This window comes from Microcebus murinus, chromosome 4 (genome assembly GCF_040939455.1).
Source record: "Microcebus murinus isolate Inina chromosome 4, M.murinus_Inina_mat1.0, whole genome shotgun sequence".
Lineage (NCBI taxonomy): Eukaryota > Metazoa > Chordata > Mammalia > Primates > Cheirogaleidae > Microcebus > Microcebus murinus.
The window spans coordinates 49,716,274-49,733,905 of record NC_134107.1 but is presented as its reverse complement, the minus strand read 5'-3'; the positions used below and the strand labels follow the sequence as shown (position 1 = coordinate 49,733,905).

Genomic DNA, 17,632 nt, shown 5'->3' with positions numbered 1-17,632 from the left:
GGCATCTGCCAACGCTGGCCGGTCAAGCACCAGATGCCCCAGGTCCCCCTTCCAGCCAATCAAAATTGAATTTATTCTCATAGAGAAACCCAACGAGCTCACATCCCAAGACCCTGAGCAGGGATCAAGAAAACCTTGGTGAGCCTCCACCATCCCTCAACCTCCTGCATCCTCAGGACTGTCATACACAGGGTTCAGGTGACACCTGGCACAAGGGCGCCAAGGCCTGTCCTCCATCACACATGCTGCCATATGAGATGGCACAGGCCGGTGTAGAGATCTGAGCTCTCCAGCAAGTCCTTAAGCAGGGACACACATGTGCACACACACACACACACAGGGACACGGGAGTTGGCAAACTCACTGGCATGCAGCACCTGGTCCCTGCCCCAAGCATGCTCTTGGCATCTTCGAGATCCTGTCTCTCACCTGTCCCCACTCTCGAAGTCTCAGTCCCCCCCCCTCCCACCACAAGGCCCAAACCTGACAGAGCTGCCTCTCTTAGAGGCTGTGGGGGAGCAAGCGATGTGTGTGTTGCAACCCTGTGCGCACCTGGGCCTCCAGCAGGGGCAGGTGTGCTCACAGGCGTAGCTGCTGCCCTCCCGGGAGCAAAGCTGTGCCATCACGTGATGGCGAACTAAATTTTTTTTTTACTTGAGGATAAAGGTTTTTTTTCCTAATCCATAGCCCTGTCAGTTCCGTTTCCCCTGCCCTTTCCATCCCATGGCTTCTACCCAGGCCCTTTATTTCTCATGAGGCCCCAGACATAGGTCTGGAACACTCTAAATCTGTTCCCTCTAGGAACCAAAATCATATCCTGTGGCTAGCTGGCTTTTGTTTCGCTTCCCTCTCTGTCTTCCCACCTTCAGAAGCTGGCCTCTCTTTCTTCCTGGCCTTAGTTAACCTTGCCTGTGTTTCATAGGCTTCTGTCCTTTCAAGACTTGGAGAGATGATGGACATTGTTCCCTCACTTGAAGATGGGGAAACCAAGATGCCCCAGCCTGTAGGTGAGAAACTAAGGCTCCCAGAATCCACAGCTGGCACCCTCTCCATTTCACAGCATGGTTTCTCCCCACCACCCCCAGGCCCCCTCGAGTGGTGGGTCACCACCATCACACACAGCAACCGGCCCCCAGCCTGCAGTCAGTGTCAGCCAGCTCCTGACATTGGAGCACTGTGTCAACAACAAGCAAAAAAGAAAAGTCTGTCGACTACCAACCAACACAACACAGCCTTCCCAACTCTTATCAATATACTGGTTCTCTACCAGTAATAAGGCCGAAAGAGGTTGGGAAAAATCCCCAATGCCCTCTGTAGGCCAGGGATGCATAAGCCACCTGGGCACAGAGAGGCTGGGTCCCTGCAGCCTCCACAGAGGAAGCACATTTGTCCCGCTGGTCATGTCCATGTCACAGCTGCCTTGTCCACACCTGACAGGTACGTGCGTCTGAAGCAGCCATCTCTTTGAGAAGACAAAGCACAGTTGAGTCGCCTCTGGCCTGGGAGATAGGACACTAGTGACTGAGACTGGAACATCCCCAGACCTGAGCCCAGGTTTGCCTTCTGTGAAATCACACCCCTTCCAACTTTAGGACTCTGTCATTCTATAAAATCCACAGGCAATCAACAGGAGCCATCAGGGTGACCAGAGCCCAGAGCCTGGAGCAGAAGGGCTGCCTTTCTCGTTGCGCCTCTGGGCTCCGCGGAAGGAAGGCGTTCTCACTCTCAAACTCCCTGACCTTGCCAAAGGCCAACCCAGAGGCTTTCACCCTCTGATGCACCACGTCTGTGACCAGGGTCCCAATCAGCATTCCCAGTACTTGTTTGGTGCCCTTTCAAAGCTGAGATGGGGCCATGCAAACGACAACTGAATTTAATTTCTCTGTTGTGTCTGACGCGGAATGCATGGAAGTGTTACATTCTGGATTACCTCTGTCTGCTCATAAACATGGGCACTGGGGACTCGGTAGAAATGAGTCGGGACAGGTGCATGACAGGCAGCTTCCTCTGCCCACGGTCTGCAGGCCGGCTCGCTGCGACAGGTTACACCAACGCGTATGTGCCTCGGGGTGTGAGTGCAGGGGAGGTGACAACTTACATGGCTCCTTTTGCCTTCCTCGTCTCCCACAGATGTGATAACGGTCTCGGAAAAGACGGTCTGTCCAGTCTGGTTGTTGGTTATCTACAGTGGAACAGACACAAGGAAAGTTAAATAGAAGGAAGCCTGGGCAAATCCCACACGTTTTTTCCTTTCATTTTTTCAAGCCTGATCACCCAGTAAAGTCATCAGAATGCCCATCCCCCTTTCCTCCTGCGTTCCACAGGCAGCTGGGGACAGAAAGCCCCCCTCCTGCAGAGATAAGAGGTATTAGCAGAGCTGCACCACAGGGTTGCTAGGAGCAGGAAATGAGGTGATCCGTGGAAAGCACTCAGCACAGGGCCTGACACCCAGCAAACGCTCAGCAACATCTGCTATTTTTATCACTCTTGGGGCTCATCCCTTGACACTCACTCAATGTCAACTTTCTTCCTGACAAATTGCGAGTCTGGGCGTCCAGACGCACATCTTTCATGAGAAGCAAGCAGGAGTTAGCTACAGCAGCCCTGTTCCTGATTCCGGTGAAGTTGCATTGCATGAAGAAAGTGCTTAAATCCAGTGGGAGACTTGTCCCCATATTCCTCCCTCTGGTGTCTGCCTCCAATTCTGCTCCCCCTGCCCTGTCCCTTCCATGGCTTCTACTCAGGCCCTTTATTTCTCATGAGGCCCCTAACACAGACTTGGATCTGGAACACTCTAAATCTGTTCCGTATAGGAACCAAGATCATATCCTAATCAGGCACCTCAAAGCTAAGTGTGATGTGGAGCCCAGGCCATTCCTGCCCCATGAAGGACCGTGTCTAACATTTGGCCTGGTGGTCAAGGAGAGAAAAGACGCCGGCCCAGGAGCTAGGAGGTGTCATCCTTTGAGCTGTGACTCAGTTGCCGGCAACCACCTAGTATGTCACCTGGAATGAGTCATTTCTCTTCTCTGATTCACAATTTTCTCTTTTCTACATCTTCTTTAAAGTCCCTGCCAGCTCTCATATCACAGACATCTGCAGCCAGGACAAAGTGGAAACTCTTGTCCTAATTTGCAGTAGGGGATCCAATTCCAGCATTGAGGAGGTCAGGACCACGTCCTTAGTACCATGCTTTTGAATTTTTGCCTAAATAATTCCTCTCCCCAGAAAAGAGACGATGTCTTCCTTTATGCTAGCTTTTTACAGAATTAACTAATGTCACATTTTTAAAACGTCTACAGGCCTATATGCATGGGTTGCAGGACTTCTTAGACTCTATTATACCAATATGCATTTTTTTTAATTTCTAGGGGGAGAATATATATAATGTTTGCCCAATATATTTCACCACTACTGACCCCTCTTTTCTGAAGCATAGCACAGGACTGGTACACCACGGAATCCACTTGAGAGCTACTGTATTGTAATAGCACGACTTTATTATAATGACAGCAACAATAACAAAAACACTTGCTTTTGCATGGTGCTTTATAGTTGGCAATGGGATTTCCTATATTTTAGGTCATTTAACCCTCACAGCACCACAAAGTAATGTTGGCATTCATATTTCATAAATGCAGTTAGTGAGAGTCAGTAAATTTAAATAATTTTTCAAAAATCACACTAGTTCCTGGTAGGACTCACACTCAGGTATTCTGACATCTACAAGGAGCAACTTCAAGAAGGAACCAAACCTGTTGGCTAATTATTGTCAGAAAGGATGACTTAATTATATTGGTTTTGACAAGGACAAAATAATCGCTTTTGGAAACATTCCCCAGTCTTCGGGTGAGTAATGCTAAAGGATTATGCTCAGCAGGTGAACTCATTCATTTACCTGGAGGGTGCACTCTGTAGCAGAGCCGTCACTGCACACTGGGAGAAGTACCCCACAAGGCTATGGCACCTAAAAACTGACCCCATTATGCTCTGTGGCACAGAAACACTATTGTTTCAACCAAGTAATTACCTGGGCATTTGAACAAATACAAGGCTCTTTCATGGGAGCCCTGGTGGCTTTGCATACAGGAGCTGAGATGCAATTGGAGGTGAAGCTCTTTGATATTCACAACAGCATGTCTGCTCTACGGCCTCTAACCAGGACCCTGACTCTCTGCGTGGCAGACGCAGAGAGAACACAGGCTCACATAGCTTGCTGCCAAATCGCATTGGGGACATCTCACACCAGGGGCAGGCTAATACTATGTCGCTTTATAGTTGCAACGTTTTCTTCATCAGGTGAGATTGAGAATGAACCGGCTTGCTGCTCAGGGAGGATGTTAGACCAAGAGACATGTGGGCATGTCGTAGGGTGGGAAATGCTATACAGTTTTGAACAGACAACCAGCAAACAAATCAATGTTTAATATTGTGGCAACAGAGGGTTTTCCCTCTGAAAATGGAGTATTTCTTATTTACCTTCCTCCTGAGAAAACATGAGGATCGATTCACCACAACATGGTCTCTATTTCGACTCTCTACTGAGACATACATAAAACCCTATGAGATAAATTCCTCAAATTCAATACTAGGAATGTATCCCTCTGGACATCGTTTGCTTCCTTCTTTTCAAAAGATGAAAACCACTGAACATTCCTTTGCAATTAACTGGACTGGCAGGAAGCCTTGGGTTAAACGTATTGTTTAAATGCAAAAGCGATTTAGGTTCCTGATACTTATCTCTCCACTTTTAAACAGTACCCTTGCTCCCTCTGGTTTTTAAATCTGTATTTTACCATTCTCATTTGCATTTTTGGCTTGTGTGTCAAATATGCAAATAAGACCTTAGTTCTCTGATGGGACTGGGTGCTACAGAAAGGAGGAAGTGCTGGCTATGACTGCCCTCACCTTGTGGATTTCTCGGTGCACATGGACGGTATTGTTTCCAATCTTGGTGTCTGTGTTGGTTTCATTGTGATAGCTGGGTGGTAAGCTTGCCAGGTTCACTTCTGATGACGTTTTAGCAGCGGCTTCCTCTGCCTCCATCTAGTAAATCAATGAATTTAATGAGCAAAATTATTTTCTCTTGTTACAAATGAGAGTCCATTAGGAAAACAAAACCCCATCTCTCTTTTCCTCTTCTGCAATTACAGAGAGTAGTGATAATGATAGCTACCATTAATTGAGTAATCACTAGAATGAGACATTATACTAAATGTTTTACATATATTATAGCCCTGAAATTTCACAACCTCCTTAAGACGTGGGTGTTAATGTCCTCATTTTACAAACAGGGAAAATGAGGCTCAGGAAGACTAGATAAATTCCCAAGACTCCCAGTGAAGAGCAGAGTTGGGATTTGGACATGTTTGCATTAAACAGTCTTGGCCCCTGTGTAAATGCTGTTGGTGCCCTGCCCGCTCCTGGTGGCCTACTCCAGAAGTCACCTGCATCCAATTCCCATACATGCCAGCAACCGACTGTCTGTCTCCGAGGGCATGCTCTGGCCACAGAAGTGCACTCAGTCTGCACAGGCCCCCCGAGCTAGGGAGAAACAGGCTAAGCAGGTAAAGAACCCCAGCTTCTCCTCCCCTCATGAGATAATTCTGAAGCAGGTAGAATCTATGTAGTATCTCTCTGAGGCCCCCAGGGAGACTGAGCCCTAGCCGCTCACGAGGAAGGAATCCCCAGCGTCACAATGGAGCACAAGAGCAGTAAACTAGCTGCGTGAAGAAAGGCGGGTAGGCACAGAGGCTCAACTAATCAAACAAGGACTTGGCCAGTGACTGCCCTGAACACAGTGCTGTGCTCATTCTGAGAGGATTGCTGCGCTGTTTGAAACTTGATCACTGGCTTCATAATTATCATAATAACCCCCATGTTTGGGGCATTCGCTAGGTCTGAGCCTTTGCACCATGCTTGAAAATTCACAGCAACTGTATGAGGACGGTGCTGTTACACAGTCACGCCCAGAACTTAAAAAAATATACACACTTGGATCCTTTCCTAGACCTGCTGTATTAGAACTTCTGGAGATGGGCTCTCCAGATATCAATGGGCTTTTCAGATAATTCTGAGGATTTCCCTCCCCTCCAGCTGCCCCCAGTTAAGAATCCCTGCTCCAGGCAATAGGGAGACACAGCAAGTTCTAGAAGACTAGCTGGAAAATAATATAGAAAGTAGGAAAGGAAGAGGGGAGTCAGGGAACTAGCTAGAAGTAGGTTCAGGAAAAGGCAGCTGTATCTGAGGAGGGGCCCTCTAGGTGGCAAATAAGTCTAGAAGGACCAGGCCACTGAGAGGTGGCCACCGGATTAGACAGGTAATTGCCTCCAGCACCATCAGAAGGCAACACAGTAGAAAGTACCAGGATGGAGTCAGACGAGGTGGGTTCAAGTCCTGCTCTGCCACATGTGACCTTGGGCAAGACACTAAATGCCTCTAAGCCTCAGCTTGCTCATCTGTAAAATGGGGATGATCCTACTTTGTTAAGTGGATGTAAGAATTAAGGACCATGAAATCCAAGGGCTTGGAACACTACCTGCCACAGGCAAAGATGTTAACACACAGCTGCTTTCATAATATTGTCCCTTAAGAAGGCATTTTCAGGAGAAGCGAGCTTGCCAGAGTCCTGGAGGGAATGGGTAGGAGAAAGAAGGGGCAAGAAAAGGACTTCTTTTTTTTAAGTGAGAGCCCTTGCCCCAGTTCCCACTCAGCTTAATGCCAACAAAGACAGAGCGGACAGGAGAAGACTGGAGATGCTGGAGAGGACCCACCCAGAAGGAGAAGGGAATGTTCATGTTTTTTAAATTTCCATCAGAATCTGAATCCTACAGTTTGGCTTTCAAATCACTCAAAAGTTATCAAATGTAGAGTTCGCTCTGGGTTTTATAAGACCTTCCCCCCTCAGCCAGTGGTTATTTCAACAGAATGAGCTAACAGTTCTTTAATGGCACCATGAACTAAAAGTACAGTTTACAGTGGAAATTTCAACCACAACTATTACTGCCACTAGCAAGAGAAACTTAAGCCTGAAGCAAGAGGAGCTGTTTTTCATAGAGGAGGAATGTGAATGCTATTTAAAATAGCATTTATGGTTGGTTGAATCTGTGTGTCTGTTAAAGGAGCATAGTAGGAAAAATTGGAGAGATAAATGCCGGCTTGGTAGTGGCATTCTTGCTGGACACAGGTGAGGCAGTAAGAACCGTCTAAAATATGCCAGTTACAGACCTGGCAATGAGGGCAGGAGAAACAGTGGTTCCATCCTCAAAATACATTTACTATTATAGTATTACATACAGTAATTAAACAGGAAAATTGGAGTATCTCAAACAGAAGTCTTTTTTAGAGTTGGTGCTCCCAATAATGATTCTACAAGAAGACTGGTCTGTCTTTCCTGCTAAGAAACATCAACAGCTTGAGTCAGCTGGAATATTTAAAATGCCAGGAAGTTACTTGAAAGCAGATTCATGATACAACTATGTAAACAATTAACATATCTGGCCCAGGTCTTTTTTGTTTTTTCCCTCGGATAATAACTAAATAACAACTATCCTGTGATTATGAGATTTAAGAGGATTTCTGGTGGTCTCTCAAAAAAATTAATACTAATAGCCACATTCTACTTTTTGAAGATATTTTAAAACATATTTTTTTTTCTTTTTTTTCTTTTTTTTTATTTCGGCATATTATGGGGGTACAGATTTTAAGGTTTCAATAAATGCCCATTTCCCCCCTCCCCCCAAAAGTCTGAGTCTCTATCATGACCATCCCCTAGATGGTGCACATCTCACTCATTATGTATGTATATACCCGCCCCCTCCCCCCTCCCACCTGCCCAATACCCTATTACTGTAGTACCTATGTGTCCACTTAGGTGCTACTCAGCTAATACCAGTTTGCTGGAGAATATATCTGGTGCTTGTTTTTCCATTCTTGGGATACTTCACTTAGTAGTATGAGTTCCAGCTCTAACCAGGAAAATATAAGATGTGCTATATCACCATTGTTTCTTAGAGCTGAATAGTACTCCATGGTATACATATACCACATTTTATTAATCCATTCTTGGATGGAAAACATATTTTTAATATCTTAGGATTAATTTTTAATATTTTAAAAGATAGGTTCTGTTGAGAATCTATCAAATACTGGTGGTGTGTTTTTTTTTAATTCTTTCTACTACCAACATGATGATAATGACAACTATTACTTATTGATGACCAAGAATCTCTAATCCTTACAACAACCTCCTAGGGAGGGTACTTGTATTATACCTATTTTCCTTAACTCCAATTTGAATGGTCAGATCACTTGCTTCACTCACATCCAATTTACTTCCCCCTTTACCCTAAGGGGTGGACATTTTCTGCATTTCAGAGTCTGGATCCCACTGCTAGTAAGTGGCAGAGATGGGACTTGATGAATGAAGATTGGTCCATTCTCCTGCCATGGAGCTGTTCAGCCTCTCTCATCCTGTACTCACTGCCGCAGGGACACTCTGAGAAATGACCACTGATTGTGTAGATATGACAGCCAATGTCTCCCCTGGTGGCAAATTTCAGCCTGCCCAACTATACAACTCAGGCAGAGCCATGTCTGGAGGGAGGAAGGCTGGGATCCTGGCAAAACCCAACATGGATAACTCCCGAGGAGAAGCCACTGTCACTAAGGTCTGTCTGGCCCCAAACTGCCCTGTTCAGTGAAGAGACTAAAGAGGCCATTGCTGCTCCATCTGCTCCTTCATCAGGAGCTAACGTCAGAGGACCATGCTGCAAACTTTCTGAGCAGTGATGGGCACTTTCCCACTGAATAAAGACATGGAGGGGACCTAGTCAGTCTTACAGGGAATCCATGTGCAGAAGGGAAAGTCCTAGAACCCAGATAAGAAAAGCAAATGGCCTGCCCCAAAACCACAGAATCACAAGCCTAACTTAATTTGAAGCTGCAGGGTTAAGAGACATTGGCACCTATCTGACTCCCTTAGCCTTTTCATTGTTCCATGCCATGACTGCCTTGCAATCACAGGAAACAGAAAGGTCCTTAGTCTTGGAATCAGGGCCTTTCCAATGGATATTCAGGTACAGCTGCCCCGGTTGCTGCCTCCCAATCCAGTGTCCCCTTCACTGCACACTCCACCAGGTTGACTGTTGTGGGGTAGAAGGGGAAATATCCCCAAACTACACAAGGCTCAGGGGAGAAAGCAATTCCTCATAGGCAAGAGCCAGCAATTAAGGCTTTGCTCAAGGGGGCTACCAAGTTGGAGACAGCATGAATGTGGAGAAGCCTTACCTACCAGCCTGGACATCTGGAGTCACCAGCCTTGACTCCTTCACTGGGATTGCTGGCTCCTCTCCAAAGACAGACTACAGCAACCATGCCTACCCACCCCAGGCACCAGGGACAGCTCCCCACATCTGCATGGAGAGGGCTGGGCCAACTGCACCTTCTGCCCAGGCAGCCCTCACCACAGCTGGGTGCCCACCATAGAGGACAGAACAGGATGCCATCCACAGTGTTTGGACTTGAGAGGGGATGGAAGGAAGAAGCCAGGCAAAGCTTTGCCAAGATATCTGGTGTCTGATAACAAATAGCTGCTAAATATGCACACCTAGTATGTGCCAGGTGCCCACACTTATATCAATGGCATATAATCCTCACAGGAAACTGAGGTTCAGGATGTTAAATGATTTGCCCGATGTCACCCTTCTAGTGAGTGGCAGAGGAGGACCTGAGCCACTCACTAGAAGGGTGACGCTGGGCAAATCTGACTCCAAAGCACTCCTGGGTGGGGGTGGGGCTGCCTCCCTCTCATGTTCTCACCTACACTCACACAGTGCCTGGGTTTGAGATTTTGATCTCAGTCTTCCTTCTCTGCCCCAACATGGCATTAGGAAAGCAAGGCAGCCCAGACAGATTGTCAGCAAAGCTCAGAGCCCTTTGACTCTTTGTCCTCACATGTTATCCTATCTGTATCCTGGGAAGATGGCATAAGCTCAAAGCGCAAAAGACAAGCTAGAACTTGGAGATGCCTGGAACTTCCTCAGGCTCTCTCCAAAACCGCAGCGCTGGAATCTCAAGGGCCTTGCAAACATCTGCGTATAACAGGGGAAGGCCAACTGCATGCTTGAAGACAATTGCAGGGTGGTAGCAGGCAGCCTGCGGGCAGGTGGTGACCCCAGCTACCCAAGGAGTGTCCAGCCTGAGACTGTCGGTGCACAGGCTCTGATCCAGACCTTTGGACAGGGAGGCAGAACCAGTAGGGAGTCGGGATCACTCAGTGTCTGCTGCTGGCCCAAGGTCCGCCTCCCTCCCCAGCCCCTGCTCCCCCCAGCCTGGAGCTTCTCAGAGCCTGGCACCCTCAGGGCGCACCCACCTCCTCCACCGCGCTGCGCAGTTTATGCTGCGTGTCCTCCATCAGTTCCTCAACCTCGCGGAACATCTCGTTGAGGGTGGCCTCCTCTTGTGGGTAGCTGAGCGCCGGGCCGGGCTCGACGGGAGCCGAGGTCGCCGTCAAAGCGGGCGCGGGGGCGGTGGGCACCGCCGCGGCCAGCAGCAGGCACAGTAGGGTGCCCCGGAGTCGCCGCATCTCCGCTCTGTGCCCACAGCCGCCGCCTGTGTGTCCCGGAACACAGTCAGAGGCGCGCGGACCACCCCCTCGCCAGCCCCGCCCGCCGCCCGCCCCCGGCGCCCCTTTCTCCCTCCCCTGCCCCCAGATGGGACGAAACTCAGTCCCCTCTGGACACAGCTCCCCTCCCCCGAACAGAGGCGCCCCCACCCGCTCCAGCCCCGCGCCCCCGCGCCCGGATCGCCTCCGTACCCGCCACTCCCATCCTTGAGCATAGGCTGAGCTCCTCGCCCGCAATGCTGTTGCTCACAAGAGCAATGGAACCCGCCCCCCGACACACACTAATACTCCCTCGGCCCCCCTCATCCCAGCTGCGTCCCGGGTTCCAGCCCTGGGCCCTGCTCGAGCAGGTCAGCGTGCCCACCCCACTCCCACCCCAAGCCTTTCCAAGTCCCCACCTGGGGTGGGCAGAGCACAGGTCAGCCCCCTCCCTCGAGGTCGGATCCGAGTCTGCGCCCCGCCCTGCGCCCATCGGGGCCAGGCTGAGCCGAGCCATCCCTTCCCCGCCCCCAACCCGCCGCGCCCCTCACTCACCTGGAGCCGACCGCGCTGCGCCGCGCTGCGGGCTGGATGCGTCTGCGCCCGCCGGAGGCCGCGCGGAGCTGCTGGAGCGGGAGCGGGGCGGGGCGCGCGGCGGGATGCGGCAGCGCTGGTACCCGAGCGAGCGAGCCCGCAGCCCGCGCCCCGCCTGCCCGCCAGGCTCCCGCCCCGCCGAGGGGCCGCCGCCGGCCATTGGCCAGCCGGCGCCCGCGACCTCACGCCCCACGCCGGCCTCTCCTGCCTCCGCGCCCCGCTCTGCCGACGGCCATCTCCCTCCCTGCATCCCCCGCCCCGCCGCATCCCAGGCACTGCCATCTCGGGCCTCCAGTCCCGCGACAGCCCACCGAGGCGGTGGCGGAGGTGGCTTCCTGAGTCCTACCCTGTCCAAGCCAGCCTCGCGCAATCCTGCAGGAGAAAACCCCAGCCCCTCAGCCTGGCGTTCAAACCGTCACAAGGTGCTCTAGCCGGGTGAACCCACTAGCAGCTCCCGGAAAAGGGCGCGAGAATGCCAGCAAGCTCCCTGAGGGTGGCATAGCACAGTGGTTAGGACCAGACACCTGCAGCCAGCTCTGCTCCTTCCTACCGCCCCACCCCGGCCAAGTTCCAGAGTGTCTGTGTTGTTGGCCCAGATTAATAGAGGCGACAGTGCTCGCGGTTAGCATAATGCCTGCAGAGCAGTGGGTCGCATGCCATGGGATGTAAGTGAGGGCTGTCACAGTGAAAGCAGAACTTCCTCTTACAGCAGTCTCCCCAGCGCCTCGGACAGCGGCGCTCAGATAGTATTTTAAATAAATAAGTTGTTTTCTCAGACTGTCTCCTATTTTCTCATATTCCTCTTTCTGTCTGGCTACTCTCCCTCCTCCCCTTGGCCTGTCTAGCTCCTCCACATTTCTCAGGATTCAGAGCCTCTCCTGACCGTTCCCCTCTCCTCCCCATCTCCCCTCTAGATCCCCTAGTCACATGTGCTGCCCCATCGTAGCCCTGACCATGGTGTCTCTTCACTGGCCCGTTTCCCCCAGGGACCAGGAGCTCCTGGGAGGCAGGGGCTGATTTGCTCACTTCTGTGTCACCAAGGCCTCAACCATACACAGTCCCTGAGACATGGACGGGCTTATCATTATATCAATAGCTATTGATATAGCAACATATCAACAGCACTGCTGAGCACTCACTATGTGCCAGGCACAGGTATTAACTCATTAAATTCTCAGCAGCCCTTTGAGGCAGATACTGCTACTTTTATTCCAATTTTATAGATTAGTACTTTCCAAAGGCCACACAGCTAGTAAGGGATTGAAATGGGATTTGAACACAGGGGTCTGGCTCCAGAGCCTTCACTCGTACCTGCCACACTCTTCTGCTATAACCCTGGCTGGGAGGTGTCTGAGTCAACTTGGGAATATGAGATGAGCAATTTCCATGGATGACCACTCAGAACACTTGTGTCTGGGTACCATGGCCACTTTGTCGTGTTCACACACCTGAGTCCACAACGGAGTGTGTCAGTGGGGAGAAAGCATATTTGGGGCCTTCTGGCATCAGGCACTGTGCTCACCACAACTGTAGGAGAGAGGGACTGTCGCCCCATTTCATACAGGAGGGCGTGGTGATTTGGGAAGTCGGTGACCAGGCCAAACAGATGGGCTGGACGTAGACCCTGAGTGTAGCTGAGTCCAGAGTTGTGCTCTTAAGCCTTACTCCTCATGACTGCCTTTCTCTGCAGCTCTGTCCACATTCCTGTTTGTCTCCCAGATACACTCTCAGTCACATTCTCTTCAATTTCTGGGCCTCCGAGGTGGGACCCTCCTGCTCTCCAGGGTAAGCCCCCTGCCCCCTGCCCCCCTGCACTGGCCACTCTCAGCCACTCGCTAACTTCTGAGGGTGGCTGAGCCCATACAAGGAACCTGGAGCTCAGTCTCCAGATGTCCCAGCTTGTCACTCGGGCACAGCATACATTGGCCAGAAACTAACGCTAGACTGGAGGGTATTGCCAGGGGGCACGTTTTGGGGCCAAGCCAGGAACCGCAGAGGTGCAGATTTGCAGAGCACACCATGCTCCTCCAGTCCTCCATGCTGCTGGATTTAAAGACCAGGAATTTCCCCAGATAAAACTTGTCTTCTGCCCTACGTCTTTTGCTGTGGGGTCAGGAGGTCTGGACTTTCAGACTAAACTGACAAAACAAGCCCCAAAACTGTGGAGCTGCCCCAAGTGCCAGGCGAAGGGCTATGTATTTTCTTGTGTGGAGTGTGAATTTTATACTCCCAAATGTAGGAAAGAAAAAAGGGAGTGAGAGAAAGAGGGAGAAAAAAGAAAAGGTAAGAAAATCTACAGACCTCAAATAGAAGTGCCCTCCCTGCCCAGCGTCACGCCAATCCTGTCACCAGCCTGAGCATTCACAGGCTATAAGGAAAGGCACTGTGCCCGCTGCGGAGATGGGCCCCACCCAGACCCAGACAGGGTGTGGGCTCCAAAGGGCTTGGGTGGGGGTGAGGGAAGCCCAGAGAATGTGGGGACTGGTTGGAGAAAGGGTGACAGTCTGGATGGCCATTGGTGAGGGGCCCAGGGACACGGAGCAGGCAGAGGGTGCAGAGCCATCCCAGTCAATCATCTCTAGAGTGAGGAATATTCTAACATCTTCCAGTTTCCATTATATCACTGGCTAAGCTGTGTATCCACCAGGGGCATCTGTTAGTTTTATCTTTTATGGTATTAGGAACATTTTCTGGAATTACTATTTGAAAATTCTAAGTTCTCACATTTTCTCTATGTAGTACCTACCTAGTCATAACCTGGGATTCCATTTCATGGTTGAGGAAGTGGCAGCAGAACTTGCTGAAAATTGCCTAGAAAGTGGCCACACAGCAATTTCATATCTAGCCGTCCATCCCCTGGAAACTCATGACCACGTGCCTAAGGAGACACGTATAAAGATGTTTATTGAAGCAATATTGACGATGGCCAAAATGTGAAAACCGCTTATCAGTGTTTTTCAGCAGCAGAAAGGATTAACTGGGGTTTCTACAAGCAATAGAATACAGTACTGCAGGTAAAGTAATGCACAATATTTATAGGCAACAAAATCACTACATCCTAAAAACATAATATGGAATGGAAAAGGCAATTTGCAAAATGATATGTACAGGCTAATATTTGTGCATATTTTAAAAGCATAAGACAATGGCATATATTGTTTAGGACATATTATTTAGCCATACATATAATAAAAAATACAGGAATATGCAGGTTGCCTCTAAGGTGGAAGCAGGGAAGGAGATGGGGGGACGCCTTTAGTCATAGTCATAGTTACTTATAACATTTTATTTCTTTAAGAGCGAGAGTGTACCAGCCTGGAGGAATTCTGAAGCCAAAGTGTACAAGCATTCACTTCTGTTTAATCGTCACAGTTGGTTAATTACCTGAGGGTATATGGGTGTGTCCATTTTTATGGTGTGTCCATTTTTTATTATGTTTGGTATATTTGAGATATTTAGTAACTTAATAAAAGCAAAAGGCATCCCTCCCAAAACAAAACAAAAAACACAACCAAATAAAACCTCTTGAACCGGAGCAGACTTTTTTCTCAGCTCTGTTCCTGAGAGAGAGGCTGACCTCCCTGAGACCTGGCAGCCTCCTTTCCTGTGAGGGGAGGGCGGGGCGCGCCCCAGGGGGGCGTCTTCTCCTCAGGAAGGCCGAGGTCTGTGTGCCTCAGTGGGGAGGCGCCTCCTTGCCCTGAGCTGGAGCCGGCTCTGGGGGGCAGAAGGGACTGACCTGGCAATTCCTCCCCAGGGGAGGGGACGGTACTCTGGCAAGGAAACCTCAGATATCTGGAACCTGTGGACACTGCGTCTGGACAGATGACTGATTTTTAAAACTTTAACCATTCTGAAAACTTAATTAGACAGGGGGAGGGTCTATTACACATTTCCTTCTCTTTTTTCATCTCCCTTCCATCTTAAACAGACTGCACGGGCCGTAGCTGGGAAAAAACTGTGAAGACGTGTGATCAGAGATCATGTGTCCGCACAGCATCTGGTATCTGTTTTCCCTGCTAGAATGCAGGCCACGTGGGATTGTGTAGGATGCTTGTCCCTGTGACCTCTCCAGGGCAGCCCGGGGCCTGCTGAGAATGAGCACTCAAAAAGGACATGCTGATTGGAGGCAGGCCTGCTGGGGCTGACGTCCCAGCCCTCAAGGAATCAAAAGTGCAATGATGAAACAGGTGACTAGAGAATGACAAAAGACAGTAAGATGGAGCAAAAGACAAGGAGAATCTGGCAACCAGAGGAGGGGGGGTGGGGTGGAGAAAAGAGTAAAAGTCAACTTTTTCCAGAATGCCCAGGGTGTCCGTCCCTGGCCTGATGAACTAAGATACAGATGGGAAGTGCAGTGGTGTCAGCATACGCGACTACCCCACTGGATGGGACCAAGGATGGACATTGACTAAAGCTCGAGCCATCAGATTCTTTCTTGGATTTTGAGGCTAGAGAAACCATTCAACTGAGGGAGAGAGAAGCTCTGAGAAGAGCCATGAGCCTGCGGGGGGGGGGGGGGGGGAGGGTGATAGGAAGAGAGCAGCTGCCTCACTCTGCAATGGCATCATTCTGGCTCTTGGTTCTGGTCTTTCATGGGCCCTTATGCTATCCAGCGGCACCATCTACCCTATAAGATGCTAAGATTTTTTTTTTTAATTCTTCTCCTACACTTCCCTTTGTCTGAGCGAGGTTTGATAGCTTTCTGTTACTGTCTATCAAACTGCCTTAACTTAGATGCCGACCATCCTTACAAATGTCTGGGTCGGGGTACCCTATATTTTAATAAAGCAATCCTCTTCAAGGAAGGTCTGTTTTAGAGGAAGTTACTGCCCCCCTCCCTGAGACCTTGGAGTAAGAAACAGAGGTCCAGAGGGCCACCAGGTCCTGCTCACAGGGAAAAGTCACCAGGAGGACCTCCCCTTTGTCAGCCCAGCTGGGCCCACCAATGTCATGGAGCGTTCCCAGCTCCTGCCTGTAACTTGCTATTGTTCTGCAGAAATTGGTGCCAAGATTTTTCTGAGTGGAAACTCCATCTGGCTTTGGAAAGAGTGTTCACGTGGACTCAGGGTTTCCATGAGTAATAGCCACCAAATATCCAAAACATACATTTAATTTTCCAAGTTTCTGTGGGTGGGTGAGCAAAAGAGACCCAGAGGACCATGTTCTGGCCATCACCCTTGGAACACCACACGGGAGGACGAGCCTCGAGCCTGGCTATCATGCTTTTCTTATTTAGCAGGTGGCTCCACGTGCCCTGAATATTCTTGCATGTGTCTGAAGTGGAAGATGACTAAGGAGGGAGAGAATTCTGGCAGAACCAGTGCCAAAAGAGGAAGAGCAAAGACTTGATAGTATTTGGCAACCATGGAGGAAGAATATCTAGAAGTGTGTTTCTACCCAATTCTCCCCACTGCTTGGGACAGAGTGATGTGTTTATTTCTTCTCTGGAGCAGTTTTTGATGCTGGCTGCATAATAGAATCACCTTTTTAGAAGCCTGCAAAAAAAAAAAAAAATAGGTGCCTGGGGGCTACATTTAGAGATGCTGATTCAGGAGGTGTAAGATGGGACTCCTTGAATGCTACAATGACCCCGTTCTTCTTCTGCAGGCCTGTGGTCCCCAACCTTTGGGCTGAGAAGCAGTATGGGTCTGTGGCCTGTTAGGAACTGGGCACACAGCAGGAGGTGAGCAACGGGTGAGCCAGCGAAGCTTCATCTGTATTTACAGCTGCTCCCCGTTGCCCGCATCACCACATAAGCTCCGCCTCCTGTCAGAGCAGCAGTGGCATTAGATTCTCATAGGAGTGCGAACCCTACGGTGAACTCCCCATGCGAGGGAGCTAGGTTGCGTGCTCCTTATGAGAATCTAATGTCTGATGATCTGAGGTGGAGCTGAGGCAGTGATGCCAGCGCTGGGGAGCGGCTGTAGATACAGATTATCATTAGCAGAGAGGTCTGACTGCACAGAGAGCATAATAAATCAATCACTTGCAGACTCATATCAAAACCCTATCAGTGAGTGGCAAGTGACAATTAAACTGCACCTGGTGGCAGGATTTAAGCAAGAATCCACACTTATTTTAGTCTGTACGTGGCCCGCCCTATATTTTATTTACCACTTCCATCCCTGCCTCCTTTCCAGACTGTACAGTTCTCTTAGTCACAGTTTGGTAAGCCCACAAGCTAACCCTAGCAAAAATGAGTAAAAAAAAAAAACATTGCTGGAAAGCTTCTTTGAAAAGGAGGAAAGACCCCATGATGAGACAGCAGAAGACTCTAAGTCTGCCAACAAAATGAAAGCTACATCTTTTAAAAAAATGCCAAGAGTCCTAAACAGGTGATTCACATTCTCCAAGTCCACTTTGTATAATATGAGGTGACTGGCTATTCAACGAAGCCAGGAGACTTTCAAAACTGCTTCTCCACATAGATACCAA

General features: G+C 49.6%; 1 protein-coding gene across 3 annotated transcripts in view; it reads right to left on the bottom strand.

Annotated features, from left to right (window-relative positions):
- Window positions 1-11,306, bottom strand: part of DKK3 (dickkopf Wnt signaling pathway inhibitor 3) — a 38,241-nt gene extending 26,935 nt beyond the window's left edge. The window contains exons 1-4 of one of the 3 annotated variants that reach the window (XM_012785727.2): window positions 11,159-11,306; window positions 10,373-10,611; window positions 4,909-5,046; window positions 2,099-2,182 (exon numbers count right to left, since the gene is read on the bottom strand). In XM_012785727.2, coding sequence (XP_012641181.1) covers window positions 2,099-2,182; window positions 4,909-5,046; window positions 10,373-10,585 — 435 coding nt within the window. In that variant the 5' untranslated portion in view covers window positions 10,586-10,611; window positions 11,159-11,306. Of the gene's footprint in view, window positions 1-2,098; window positions 2,183-4,908; window positions 5,047-10,372; window positions 10,612-10,816; window positions 10,869-11,158 lie in introns of those variants that run through there. The other 2 variants (XM_076002179.1, XM_076002178.1) reach the window with 2 other exon arrangements.
- Window positions 11,307-17,632: the final 6,326 nt, after the last annotated feature.